Below are 14,641 nucleotides of genomic sequence, written 5' to 3' on the forward strand. Positions count from 1 at the left end.
GGGGGGGGGAAGGGTGTACAGGTCCCCGGTACAATTTCGTGGAAATCTAATATAATGTCATAGAGCGTAATACCGGCTGGATATGAGGTCAATTGCGCGGCAATACCATCCGCCGTGGAGTGTACAGAGTTTGTCAACCTTCTCGTGTTTGCGGATCCGTAAGTAATGCGAGCGAACCGAGAAGGGAGAGGAGGAGGGGGGATGGGACAGACTACGGAACTGGAGGGGGAGATCCGTTCGCGTGCATCGCCAATAACGACGACTGGGAACACACCAGACCGTCAACACGAAGTTTGCCAACGTCCGTCGGATCCATCGCCTTCAGCATCCCTCGATCGATCGGATCGCCTAATTGTCCGTGCCTCGGGACCGTTCTGGAACGTCTTAGAGCGTGCAGTTTGGAGACAATCTACTCGACTACCTCGGGCCTTTGTCTCGTCCCTCGAGCCAACCGATCGATTCACGTTGCTCCGTGGACCGAAGCTGCATTCGACTCGTTGGATCCTCCTTTAAATTCAATCCCGTTGTAATCACATAGCCGTGCGTGAAGCGTATTACACGCGAACGACGGAGGGGAAGGTAGGGAACCGTTCTCGGTGTACGGCATTCTATAAATGACTAACTCGAGGACGACGTCGCCATTGCGGTGCTACGGGACAAACGACGAAACCGAGGAGTCGGTTACGTTCCCCGTAAAATTTTCTACGGGTTCTCGCGTGTGCAAAGACTTAACCCCGACCTTCGGTGTCGAGTGTTTGTAATCTTGCTAGATTACGATGTAAGCAGAGATTATTACCGCGCTTAACGGAATCCGCGTGGTATTATGTATTAGAAACATAAGAATCGTCGAGCGGAAAATTGAACACGGTTGCGCGAACGTGTCGTCGAGGTAATAGTTTTAACAGCATCGGGAATGGAAAAATAGAGGGGCCGGTTGAATAACTATTTAAACGCTACCGTTGTAAACCGTGAACGCGTTACGTAAGTTAACAACGAGGCCGCCGAAGCGTTGTCACGTACGTCGTCGAAGTTCGTATCTGCACTCCTCGAAGAAACCAAGTTTTTCGTTTCGGTTTGTTCATTGGAGATTTTTCCCTCGCGTATCGAAAACGCGTTACTAGAATTCGAAATGAAAATTTCGATCGTATCGTTGAAATTCTTTAGCAAGTCGCAAAGAGATCGCGTACCGTATTTAAAAAGAGAAGTACCGAGCTCGACCGTGTTCTTTAACGTGTCTCTTCTAGCAATTTGTCGTTGTTTTTATTTTTACAATATTTTGGAACCAAGTGACGGAAGACTTTCGTTGTTAAGCAACGGTTCGTATTAAGAGATTGTTAGGAATTCACAAGAATAGAAACGAACGACCTCGAACAATTAGGCGTCGAAATAGTGGTGTATTTACTCCATGCGAGGAACATGTTTCGCGATTGGAAATATTTTATACATTTGATATACGCAACCGATAGAAAGAGATTAGCTAGACCAAGAGCGACCAGTAATCGAGCGGATCGATACATAGAAATCTTGAGCAAACGCGATAGACGTTTAATTTGCATTGCAAATTGAGCCGGATATTAATGAAAGTCGTGAAACTCCAGTTAGCGTCGGAACAATATAAAAACGTTCAATGGAAGTAGATAATTATGTTAGAATTGTCGAGGAAAAAACCGGTAGAAAAGAAAATCGATCGGGACGTTCGCAGTGAGATAAACTACGCGAGCAGTGGTCGTTGGATGAATAGAATGGAATTCTTTGGGCTAACGAGTCTAAATTTCATGCTTCTGGAAGGAACCGTCGGGTTTATGTTCAACGTTCTGCCGAAGAAAAGATACTTCCAGATTGCTTCCTACCGACAATGAAGCGAGCAGACAGTTTGGTAACGGTATAGGGATATTTTAGAGCACAAGGGGTAGGAGACTTGATCAGACTCGATGGTATTCCGAAGAAAGAGGAATACGAACGGATCTCGTAAGAACGTGCAATCTCGCCATGGTTACGATTAATGGTTTACAAGGATTCATTACGCATCGAGATAACGATCCAAAAACCCACTTCGAAGCTGTGCAATGCATATTTAGAAACGAAAGTATTCTTAAAGTGTGCAACAGCCTTCTCGAGCTGGAGACTCCACTTCGATGAAACTGTGGACAAATTGGATGGACGTAATAGGCGAAACACCTAACGTCTAAGAATTTTGGAAACTTCTATGGAAAAGTCCGGAGCAACCAAAGGCTGTTCGAAAATTATACTCTAATCGAGAGAAACCGAGTGGTAAAATGTAAGGGAAATTTTTCTCCAAAGAAACTTTTACATATTTCTAATATCTTTCTAAAAATTAAATACAATACAGTTGGTGAAAGAATGCTCCAAACTATGAATCTTTCGAATCTATTGCAAAAGTTGTAATTTGAAAACAGGAATGATCGCTGTATTCGAAAAGAAGATCATTGTTTCGTAATAAAACAATGGGTTCCATAGTGAATGTTGAAAAAGATTTTTTAAACTATACGTATACGACTCTGATAAATTTGTAATAGTAGTTTTGAAACATTCGATTCAATTTGAGTAGTACTGGTTACTAGACTTTGATTCGATGACAATTGTCGTGGCATATTACGAAACAATGGGCTTTTTTTTCGAATACAGTAATTATTCCTGCTTTTAAATTACAACTTTTGCAATAGATTCAAAGGTATACTGTTTCGTACTTTAACGATACCATGGTACGTACGCGTGTTTTGCAACAAATGGGTGAAAGTGAGCAATTTAGAAAACAGCAATTGAGTATAAACCGTGTGATCGATGATTGAGCACTTTCTGTAATTTACTGTTATTTTATTGAAGCATATATTCATTGGTACGTTTAAATATTTGTTCATTACTTCATACACAGTTTACACTTCTCATATTCCACACGATTAATCTTCGTTCGATGGTAATACTCGCGACACAGAACGAGAACAGCGTATTCGTGACGCGTAATAATTTTGTTCGTTACACGTTGTCAAGATCATTTTTACACCACGCGTGAACAAACGTCAAAAATTTTATCTATTTTTCTTTCAGGGGAATTACGAATGTTTTTAGAATTGTTCGTACACTTTTTCCAATACAAATATTACATTCTGAATATTTCAGATTGAATTTTACCATGTTTTTCGTTCCTCTCATTCAGAACCATCGACGCTAACCAATATTTGTCGCGAACACCTCAAAATTTTTACACGTAAGCACATTTCTTTGCGAAAACGAGTGATCAATCGCCCATAAACAAACAAGTGGTACTTACATGGTCGTACAGAGATCTAGTTAAATCTTTACTCGGTTTTTGACTTATTTAGACAAAATTGTCGAACGCAACACAGTAAAATACATTTTTACAAAACTAAGAATATATTTCTCCGAGTCTCTGCTATGCTAAATATTGACTTTGGAAACACAAATACGCAAAATTAACGTCGCTCGCTCTCCTGCATTTTTCCTGTTCAAACTTCTTCAAGGAGAGTCACACATGTACATTTTCAAGTTATTTTAAATATTGTAACAAGAGAACAGCCATTAAAATCGCGACTATATATATATATATTCTTTTTAATTAAATTTGTCGACGATACAACGATTGTTGCGAGATGGGTAAATATCACAAGTCAACGTCAGCTTCAATTTCTGATTACTTTAAAGAAAATAATTCGTCCCTGAGGAGAATAATGCTGCGCGCGCGCGCGCGCGATAGCTTTGCAAAGCGTCATAAATATTAACCAACTGGTCGCGAATTAAAGAACGATTCGATTTCCACTGAACGATGGCAAAAATTGTGCAACAACGATTTCAGATAAGATGTTACATAATGTCGTCCAAGTTGTTGAAAAAATGCAGCTGTTGACTATCACTTTTGTTCCATTAGCGCTCGAACGAACGTATAACGATCGTTGCTTCGAAGTGACATGGGAATCGCGATTCGAGTAGTAATTTAAGCACGATGAATCCGAAATGGTCGTTACAATACGTCGTGAATGCAGTGCGATTAAATATGTGTTTACCTGGCGAATAATCTAGCGTGTTATTACTAATTACTCGCGGAGATATTATATGAGATGCATTACGGATCGGTTGGATATTTGTATTTAACTGGAACGTCCACAATTGCGGGTGAAACGGTCGATAATCCGTTAATTACTGTGTTTCAGTTCTGAATTTCTTATGAGCGCCCTTCGTTACCTTGTTTTAATTATCCTCGATCCGCGTTACACGCGGGCAATTGCCGATTTCTCACCTTCGAGCAGAAAAATTGTGCATTCGATCGCTTACCTGTAACAAAAAAATAAACACGGGTATGAGTACGTGATGTTTGCATCGATAAGTACGTTCAAATATTTAAACTGTGTTTTCGGAGAGGTAACGTGTATCGGTTAAACGCATCTATAATTCACACATTTTATAAACTCTTCTAAAGGTGTCGATATATTTTAAATTATAACCGGACAGGTGGTACAATCGTGAGATAACAAGTCGAAAAAAAGGAATAATATTTCTTCGTCGAGGGTCTAGTTTTCGAGTCCTAAAATCGAATTTGAAAATTCTTTCGAGTACGCGTGCACTGAACTCTCCCAAGGTTTAACCGTGCACCGATAAATAAGAAATCTTAGTATACGAATCATACATTTATTATCGTTATTAATTACATTCCATTATCGAATTAATCGTTGAAAGTGTCGCGTTTGTCGACGCGTAATTATTCTTGCTCTCCTTATCAATGAGTCATGGACTGTCGCATAGTTTGCCCGATAGAAGCGAACTAAAATTAGAAGAAATAAGTCGTACGGATCGAGACAAAATGCGATCGTTACAGAAGGCAATAAATGCGAAAGTGTAAGCGAAAGGAAATATTAAATTGGAACGACGGTGCGCACGTACTCGAAAGATTTCCAAACTCTATTTTTTCAAGAATGGATTCTCCGATGAAAAAGTATTGTTTCTTTTTTCGATTTATTTTCACACGCAGAATCACAACTTGTACACACTCTGTGCAAAAACATTACGCGCAATACGTAAACATAACTCTTGATCGCAAATCTGAGGAATCTTATCGATAACCGAGGCGTCGTTGTACTCTGTGTCTATATTAAACGCTCGATGTAAATTAGTTCGGTAACTAGCATTGTTTCGCGCCGTAAAGAAATTTTCAAGATTCGAGTAATTTGTTACATCCGAATCCTACAGACTCTTCACAAACTTTGGCAATAGTTTCACGATAGTTCCAAATATTTGATTTTTTACTTTCGTCCACCTACATTCGCACCTATTTTATACCCAATATGGTAGCAAGTATATTATGAAAATGGAAAAATTTTAGGAAAAATCTTATCGTATTCAATGAATACAGACTCTCCGCAAATCTCGGCAATAGTATCACGGTAGTTGGAAATATTCAATTTTTTCACCTTAGTTCATCGAACGATCCGACTAGTGTGCGCGTTAATCGAAATTCGACGCGCAGGAAACGGTCGCGGGTGCGTAGAGGGTTGTCGGTATCGATATACCCGGGTTTTGGTTCTTAACGGTGCGGCGGTAGCGAGTGCTCTCGAAACGATAGCGTCCATTCGTCGTTCTCTCGCCTCGTTTCGAGAACGAGTCGAGTGTCCGCCCGACGCGTAACGCAAGACCGTTGGAAAATTGTATAAAAGCGGGAACGGCGAAACGTGCCAAACGGAAAGACTCTCCGGGGACTTTTCCTCTTTTTCACGGCGCGTTAACAGATCGCATAAAGATTACTAATGGAATCCATACGAGCGTATAAAAGTTGTTCGCCGCTGGCTGGTCTAGCCGGAGTTTCCCGGAAACGCGGCGGCGGAGGGTGTTTTGGTGGCGGTGTACATTAACGAGTTTGCACGTGTACGAGAGGGACGGTTGGACGATGGTTGGAAGGAGGTGGAAGGCCACGCGTTACGTCAGAAATACGCGGAGTCGGAGTGCATTTTAGCCGGATAGCGCCGCGGCGGACCGAGTTTGGCTGATTGGAGAAAGCCCGCGGGAGTCGTTTCGTCGTCGAGTCTTCGCCTCGGTCTTTTTAGATTCTTATTCCACGTATCCCCTGCCAACCCTACCCTCCCTCTCTCTCTCTCTCTCTCTCTCTCTCTCTCTCTCTCTCTCTCTCTCTCTCTCTCTCTCTCTCTCTCTCTCTCTCTCTCTCTCTCTCTGGCCCGACCACCAGGATCGTTTTACGCGCCGGTTACACGTTTACACACGGGGAAACGTGTGTAAATGGTAGACGCGAGGCTCCGTGCAGCCACCGGGGTACGCTTTTCGCTCGCGCAAGAGCTCTTGAAAATTTTACACCGTACCGAAGACGGAGAGAGTAAGAGACCACGGGAGAGAGTACGGGCAGGGGGAAGGATTTCGAGACACGGAACAGACCGTAGCGGAAGATCGTACGGAAGCAGCGAGCTTCGTTCGAATTTCGCGTCTGCGACGTTTTAATAAATTAAGGAAGCTTCGGCCGCCCCCCCCCCCCCCTCCACCCTTCGTGGATGGCTGAACCGGGAATCGTTTATGGTGCTTTCGAAATGAATTTGTTATTTTCCCGGCCCGGGTCGGCGGAACGTTCTCATTGACCTTTCCGCGCGTCCGTGTACGTGCGTTCGTGCGAAGGGATAAATTTTAGATCGGCCGGTTTGTCTGCAGTTTCGTCAATTTTTCAACGTACGGTGGCTCCTGAATTTTTTCGGAGACCCCCCCCGGATCGAACATCACAGGGCACGGGGGAAAAAAAACCTGACGAACTCGGTGGCAAGAAAAATCGTCAGAGGTCAATTAGAACTATCGAGAATTAACACGCGCGAAAGAACGACCGTGTAAACAACAATGTTTCAATCGGAGAGTTGTCGGTGCGTCCTGCTGGAAAAATTTGGTATTTATTTATTTTACAGAGGTGCTGTTTTTTGTTTTCCCGTATCCTTGATTTCATAATCATTATTTCGAACCTTGTTAGAATCGTAATGTCTCAAAGTATTCCCAACGAACGATTCGCGTTAGTTGTTTCATTTTTATAATTTTCTACTATTCTCTCGACACTTTTTCAACGTTACGTCGTTCTTTAATGATCTTTCAAGGATTATTATACCCGAAGAAAACTCGTCGTAATAAAGAATTCGATCAACTCCACAGTCTTGTCTCACGTAAGCGAAAAATATAGATTTCTTCGATCACGTTATTTTGGATACGTACTCGTACCAGACCTATACCAATTTTCCACTATAAATTTCAGAAATGAACTCTCGTCGTTACTGCGAACGCTTCGTTCCGTTCGAAATAATTACTCTCGAACGATCGATCGGAATGTGAACAGCCATTCGCGACTTCGAGTAACAAAACCTGGTAGAAACATCGTCAAGGACGAAACGAGTTGGGCGAGTATCCAAAGCAGGGACAATTAAATACGACGTTACACCTACATCGAAATTAATTACAGTCGAGAAGAACACTGCGCTCACTGGTTCGCGAAAATGGTAATTTTGATAGCGACACCGTCCGATCTATCACGCGATGTAACTATAATACTTCGTACGTATCGCAATTTAAATGTCACCGAGAACCGAATCGACTCTCGTCATAGACGTTTTTGCAAAGAATTTCAACACGGAATTCTCCGAACAAGCGAAACGATCGTTTCTACGGATAACCGAAGCGAAAACATCCCCACCACTGTTTATGTTTATTCAGCACGAGCGTTCCGTCGACTCGAGCGGTGGACGATATAAAAGAATATAATATTCTTTGGCCGGAGCAATCGAATCACGGCATATCATACATACAAATTTAGTTTTAAATTCAATAGAACAGTACTTGTACGTCCATTCTTCTCTAGACTGTCTGTGACCGAAATCAATTCGTCTTTTCTCTTTATGCATATTTAAATTATCCACGATACGAGAAACTGTATTAAAAACTACCCACCCTGCAAAACGACGAATAAAATTTGTTCGTCGTCCATTCCCTATAAACGCGAAACAACGCTGGTTTGATATTAAAAAATGAAAGACGCGCGAGTAAATTCTACTTCGTCGTTTCGCGAGATACCGTTTCTTTTCTAAGACGATCGTTGTTTCGCGACGTAAAATGTATAATTCGAATCAAACCACGAGCCACGTTTTATCGTCCGTTCGATCCATGGAATCCGAAGAATCACGTATGGACGAAATGCGGTAATTCCCGCTTCGAGAGAAAATAGGGACCACCGATTTGCTCGAAACCGGGTTATGGAGCGATTTTTATCCGGAGCCGAAGCTCAGCCTCGTGCGACGAGGAGGATGCAATAGGATGCACGAGAGCGAGAGCGAGAGCGAGAGAGACAGAGCAACGGCGAACGAGCCTCGCATTAAGGCGGCTCTACACATTCGGTATTCACTGAATCCAGAATAACGAATGTTTGTCATTCGACAAATACCCAGTAGTGTGGATGGATGCTTGACGGTGAATGTTCGGTATTTCCCGAACTTCGATTATTTCCCGTTCGTTGTCGGTATACGACCGCACATCAAAGCACGCGAACATTCAACGAATACCGAATAGCACCTTCGATCCACGGATTCGTGCATTTGGACAGCGCTGAATGTTATTTGAAAATGGTGTCGAGGTGCTCGCGTTAAAGAACACGTGGCTGGGTTTACGTCCGTAGGGGAACATATTCCGTTTTCGACACGGCCACCGAACTGTTCTCGACCGATGAAATACGGATATTCCGTTTCGTCTAAGCGATAACATTTTTAGACTTTTCTTCTTTCTTTTCGTCTTCGTCATCTCCGCTTTTAAGTAGTTCGACGAGATCTTGTTGCTAAAGTTGTAACAATATTGTGTACCAATGGTGTTCCTTGCTCGTTAATAAAGAAATTATAATTATCGATCTCTGTTTGCGCAAACATCGAGGTTCGAGGAATGAACGAATTTGCAACGCGACTCGAAGAATGTAATTTCTACTGTAATTGAGACGAAAGAATGCGATATTATAGTTTGTCAGTAGCTGGTATTTCAACCGAAAGTTCTCTGCACGATACTTACGAAACGTTATATTATTTGCTATTTCGATCGCTCGTGGCAACGAGATATCGCGAAACTTTTAAATTCAACTTATTCGTTTCCTCCATATATTATATTTACCATCTAGCGAAAAATATTTAAAAAAAATCCTGTCGCTTTTTCCGACAGTAATTTAACATATTGCCTACACAGTGACTACGCAATCCGATAATTTAATAGTTTTGAGTTGACTTGTTTTTCTACAGCTCGGTACACAATTCAACGAATAGTTTTCCGTTCCTTTGGCGATCCAAGTGAAACAAATTCTTCGAAACACGAAAAGTTCCGACATCGACAAAGTCGCCCCTAGCTACCCAGCGTTGTTTACAGACGATCAATTACAAAATGTAGTCGACGTTCGATGAGCCGTGCCACGAACACGGACACCAATATTGCGTGTTCTCAGAAATCTCTAATGAAGGCAGGCAACTGATATTTTTACGAAACGTCGAAGCTTCGAGAAGCTTCATCTTACGAAAACCTCGGGTGGTTCCAGACCGAAGAATCTCGTAAAACTTGGAGCATTGGATCCTCCGATCCGTGTTCTAAAATTACTGGAGGTGAAGTCCTGTACATTGAAAAAATACGCAACGTTGTAAAGTACCGGGTGGAGGTGATCGCGAATATAACGATAAGCGATATATTCGCGCGGGACACGGTTGAATTATTAGTACCGATCGCTGGTACATTGTTTCGAAACAGCAGGGTCATCAGGGATTAATAATTTACAGCTTACGTCAATTCCTGGAGCACCGCGGCCCAGCCCGTACTATTAACGACGAGTCGAGTAATACGGGGCACGATGAAAATGACCTAATCGTCCGTGAAACTGGATCAGAAATTTTCTCGTGTTCGACGACTCTTACGAGGCAAAGAACCTCGACGTTCACCCTTCGTACACCCACCGCTTTCTTTCGCCGATCGATGCCTCCCTATCGTTCAGACATGACGTGACCATTGTGCTCGAAGGTTATAGGGCAGTCTTTTCCAGTCTCTTAATTAAGTCGCTGTCTCGGATAATTCGAAAGTATGGTCGGCTACGTTCAACGAAATTGCAGTTCATTATGTCGAGGTTGATCAAACATTCGGAGAATCGAGGCGGGTCGGTCTTATTCGTGTCCGCGCAGCTTTACGGAATCGGTGGAGAATTCGGATAAACGACTCGGTGAAAAGTTTCCTGCTTATCGATTGCGAGTATTCGTTTACACGTCGACCCTTTTGTAGCCAATGACGACGTACGCGTAGACGATATTTTAGTGTCGGTAATTCTGTGACTTGTAACTTACGGGGTGATTCAAAATCTGTGGGTACAATTTTAGAGGCGAATTCAACATGCCGAAGTTAGGAAGAAAGTTCGTATAAACGTATATGAAATGTAATCTCGGTTTCGAATTACAGGGGATTTTGTATCGTATCGGTTGTTCGACCAACTTCACGGAAATTGTTCGAAATGGACAGCTTTGGTTCAAATGAAACGTTCGTAAATATCTCATCCGTAGATTTTCTCGTCTATTTGGAAGTATCAGGTGTCGATTGGATTAGCTGATAAATCTCTCGCATACTCGGATGGAATGTCTCGGTGTAAGAAAAGCTCAAGAAAGAACTCGAGGAAAAGTTTAAAAAACAACTCGAAAAAGACTTTAAGAAAGATTTCGAGGAAAAACTTAAAAAAAAGAACTCAAGAGCTCGTAGCTTAAGAAAGAACACAAGAAAGAACTCGTAGCTTGGGAAAGAACTCAAAAAAGAACTCGTAGATTGAGAAGGAACTGAAGAAAGAGCTCGTAGCTTAAGAAGGAATTCAAGAAAGAGTTCGTAGCTTGGGAAAGAACTCAAGAAAGAGCTTAAGAAAAACTTAAGAAAGAGCTCAAGAAAGAACTCGAGAAAAACTATGAGAAAGAACTCAAGAAAGGTCGTATCGAGCATACGTTTTGAAGAATTTTTGTTCCGATTTTGGTATGCCGAATTTGCCTCTAAAATTATGCCCACATATTTTGAAACACCCTGTATATTCCCAGATATATACGCGTTACGTGTACGGTAACTCTCGCTTTCGAAAGAATTTGAAGTACGCACCGGTTTTTCCCCATATATATTTTTACACCGCGCAAACTGTTTCAAAGAAAATGATCAGTGAGCGACACCCGACGAAAAACCGCGTTTAAAATCCAATTCCAAAGGGGTTGAGAGGAATAACCGGCTCAAAATAATTGGAGGATCATCCGCTCAAACGACTTTACGCAGAGTTTTGGCGCAGATTGCAGTTGAACAGGGGTCGACTGAAGATCCGTGAGATCCAGCGTGACTCACGAAAAGCAATAAAAGTGCGAGCAGGAGTAATCGAGTTCGTTAATAAACTTCGTTGTGTATACATTATCCGATTCATGGACTCTTGTACATCGCTCGAAATAATTGAAACAAGAATTAATCGAGCCGGTCGAGCGTTCGATATTTTCAGAAGTTCATCGCGATATACGAGTTCGGTGAATCGAATTAAATAGAATCAGTATATTAAAGAAACGGTGTTTCATCTATTACCGACTGTAAATGTAAATAACGTTGTTCACTACGAGAGGGTAAATATTATTCGTAATAGGACTTCGCCACGTTGCGTACATTTTACATTTTAACCTTTGATTGCTAATCCCCCGAAGCACTTTGTTAATTGGCTTAAATTATTACTTTGCGCTTTAATTTTACATCTCGCGCCGATCGTGCAATATTATCGAAATAGAACTGTTGGGCGTAAGTGAGTTTAATAATTTTTCAACAATAATTCCCTTCGGTCGAACGTTGCACAATTCGATCTAATGTTCGTTTCGTAATTTCGGGCTACTATTTCGTACCAGTTTCGTAATCAAAGACGATCAAAGACGAATGTTCGAAAACGTTGGTAAAAATTTCACCGATACGACGTGCATTTCGTGGTACGTGGTAAGACGAATACATTTCTCACGGGCTTTCATCCCAATTACCGAAGCGTATTTCAGCCGGTCTTGTACTAAAATATCATCGACGTATGACATTTTCGAGAAACGAGAACGTCTTCGGAGCCGCGTCACCGAGCGAAACGAGCCGTAGTGAATTTAATCGTGACTTCGCCTTGGACCGTATCGACGACTCGATATCGAATTCATGCAATTCCGCTTTAAACATACACGCACGGTCTCGAGGGGGATTTCAATAAAATTCGCGAAGAAGTGAATAAGCGAGCGTCGCGAGAGCGAAGTGGCGTCCTTTGAAGAGGACTGTGTGTACTCCGTTATGGAATTCCTTCCTCTTTTGATATCATATTGCATTCATCTTGTCACGATAAGCCTCGAATAAGGGCTAGCATAAAAACTGGCTTAACGTAAGCCGGATAGAAGTGACAGAACGCGAGCCTAGAAACACGGCTTTTCTCTCTCGCGGAAAGGAGGAGAAGAAGAAGAAGAAGAAGAAGAAGAAGAAGAAGAAGAAGAAGAAGAGGAAGAAGAAGAAGAGGAAGAAGAAGAAGAGAAAAAAAATCCACGTTTCCTTCGGGGCTGCTTACCGAATAGAGATACCCCGTTACACCCCGTAAGAAGCAGAAATACCCGTATCAATAGACACCAGCGCTCGCGACCAATTGAAACCGACCTGCCTCGATAACGTCGCTGCTTCAACGACGAAATAACGTAGACGCTTGTTCCTCGAGTGCACTTACACGTGCGCCTCCGTGTACATTTCCTGACGGAACGAAAGAAAAGAAAAAAAAAAAAAAAATGGAAAAACAGAAGCGCGCGCGCGCGCACGCGCAAACGAAGACCCTCCCCGACTGTTCCAAATTGTGTCGCTGTTTCGTCGTCCTTTTTAATTTCTTTCGCGTAAACATATTCATTTCCGGATCCACTCGTCGAACCGCGCAACCGAATTTATCGTTTTCAGCTACAGAGGGGAGAATGCAGGGGGAGGCGGGAGGTCGAAACCGAGGATCTAACCCAGAAATTCGGTCGTCCCCCCCGAACGAAACCGGGAGGATGGTCGGAGGTGGGGCATTTCGCGGTATAAACGCGTCGTTCTTTTTTCTATGTGTACGTGTACGTGTGCGTCGATGTGTTTTTTCAACTCTTTTTTCACCAGCAACCGAGGCCGGGAGTCTCCGCAAGGACCTCACAATATCCAATTCCGACGGGAGCACTTGGTCGCAGCGAAAATTGTTTTAAAACGACCGGGACGAACCTTGTTTCGAATGCTTCGTCGTCGGCCGGAGATATCGTAATGACGGCGGCCGTGAATGCCAGGGAGGAAGTCGCTATTGACGGTCGTACGGAAAAAGTGAACGAAACGAGAACGAGCGGCGTACACCGGCCGAGTATACGTGGACAAAGATCGCAAGAGGAGGGAGAGCAGAGAGAGAGAGAGAGAGAGAGAGAGAGAAATGGAGATGTAGAGATCAAGAGAGAGCGAGAGAGGGGAGAGAAAGGGGAGGTTGAGAGAGAATACGGACCGGTAGCGAGAGGACGAAGATAGGGAGAAGAGCAACTGGATAACGGGGTAGAGAGAGCAAGAGAGAAAAAGAGAGAGAGAGAGAGAGAGAGAGAGAGAGAGAGAGATTTCGAAGGGCGCGGAGGTGGCATAAAAGCGGGTAGTGGAAATCCGGACTGGCTGAAAGGAGCGATGCGGAATTACGAAAGGATTTATTTGAGATTTTCTGCTGTCGCCGACGACGCTGCTGCTGCAACATCTCGGCTCGGATCAGTGTACAAATAACGGAAAGGAAAAAAAGAGGTGGAAAAAATAGTAGAAAAATAGAAGGTAGAAGAGAAGAAGCCAGAAGAATAACTTGGCAGTCACGGGAACGCGCTACGAAATCGTGCGGAATTCGCCGCCGTCGAACTCGTCTTTCCCTTGCTCGTGAATTGGTCAGTTTCTTGCGTACAGTGGCAGCGAGCTGCCAGATCTCCAGATGGTTATAAATTAACCGAGATCCCGACGAGAGACGCCGTATAGCCGGGGATATCCGAGTTGCGCACGGCTTGGGAGCGATCGGGGGCAATTGAACAATTTCAAAGAAGGAGGGATTAAAAAATATCGGAGTTCGCGGTCGAAGGTCGTTGAATAAGTAGATATCTGTATTCGAGTAATAAGCAATTAACTTGTGATATAAGTAATAATTGTACAAGCGTGTCTCGTGTACACATACAGGACTCTTTTGCGATTCAGTCGACAGAGCGATGCGAAATGTATTCACCACGTGCTAAGTAAGATGTCGAACGAGTTATATTTCATCCCTTGTCTTATCAGTTAGCTCCTCGAAATACAGGCTGAACCGATAGAATAGATTCGCGAGAATAGTTGCAATACGAGCCGAAATGCGAAATGCTACACTACTTTTAATATATATTTTCCGATCTTCGCCCCACGAATCTGACTCGTGATATTCGTGTTCGTTCCAAAATTGTTGTCACGAGTCAGATTCGTCAAAATACAACAAGGGGTTAAGTTTACCTTAGTTACTTTAAAAGTATAAGTTCTACGAAAGATATCAGCAAAGATGTACCGTACGGTATCACTTATTAACAAAGGTAGCGGAGAATACACCTCGTCGAGC

General features: G+C 42.9%; 1 protein-coding gene across 13 annotated transcripts in view; it reads right to left on the reverse strand.

The window, feature by feature from the left end:
* LOC143153680 (protein muscleblind) overlaps positions 1-14,641 on the reverse strand; it is a 648,624-nt gene that overhangs the window by 128,931 nt on the left and 505,052 nt on the right. Inside the window, exon 4 of one of the 13 annotated variants that reach the window (XM_076325124.1) lies at positions 3,803-4,308. The exons of the other annotated variants lie outside the window; for them this stretch is intronic. Coding sequence (XP_076181239.1) covers positions 4,270-4,308 — 39 coding nt within the window. The 3' untranslated portion in view covers positions 3,803-4,269. Of the gene's footprint in view, positions 1-3,802; positions 4,309-14,641 lie in introns of those variants that run through there. 13 annotated transcript variants of the gene reach the window in all.

This window comes from Ptiloglossa arizonensis, chromosome 13 (assembly GCF_051014685.1).
Source record: "Ptiloglossa arizonensis isolate GNS036 chromosome 13, iyPtiAriz1_principal, whole genome shotgun sequence".
Classification (NCBI taxonomy): Eukaryota; Metazoa; Arthropoda; class Insecta; order Hymenoptera; family Colletidae; genus Ptiloglossa; species Ptiloglossa arizonensis.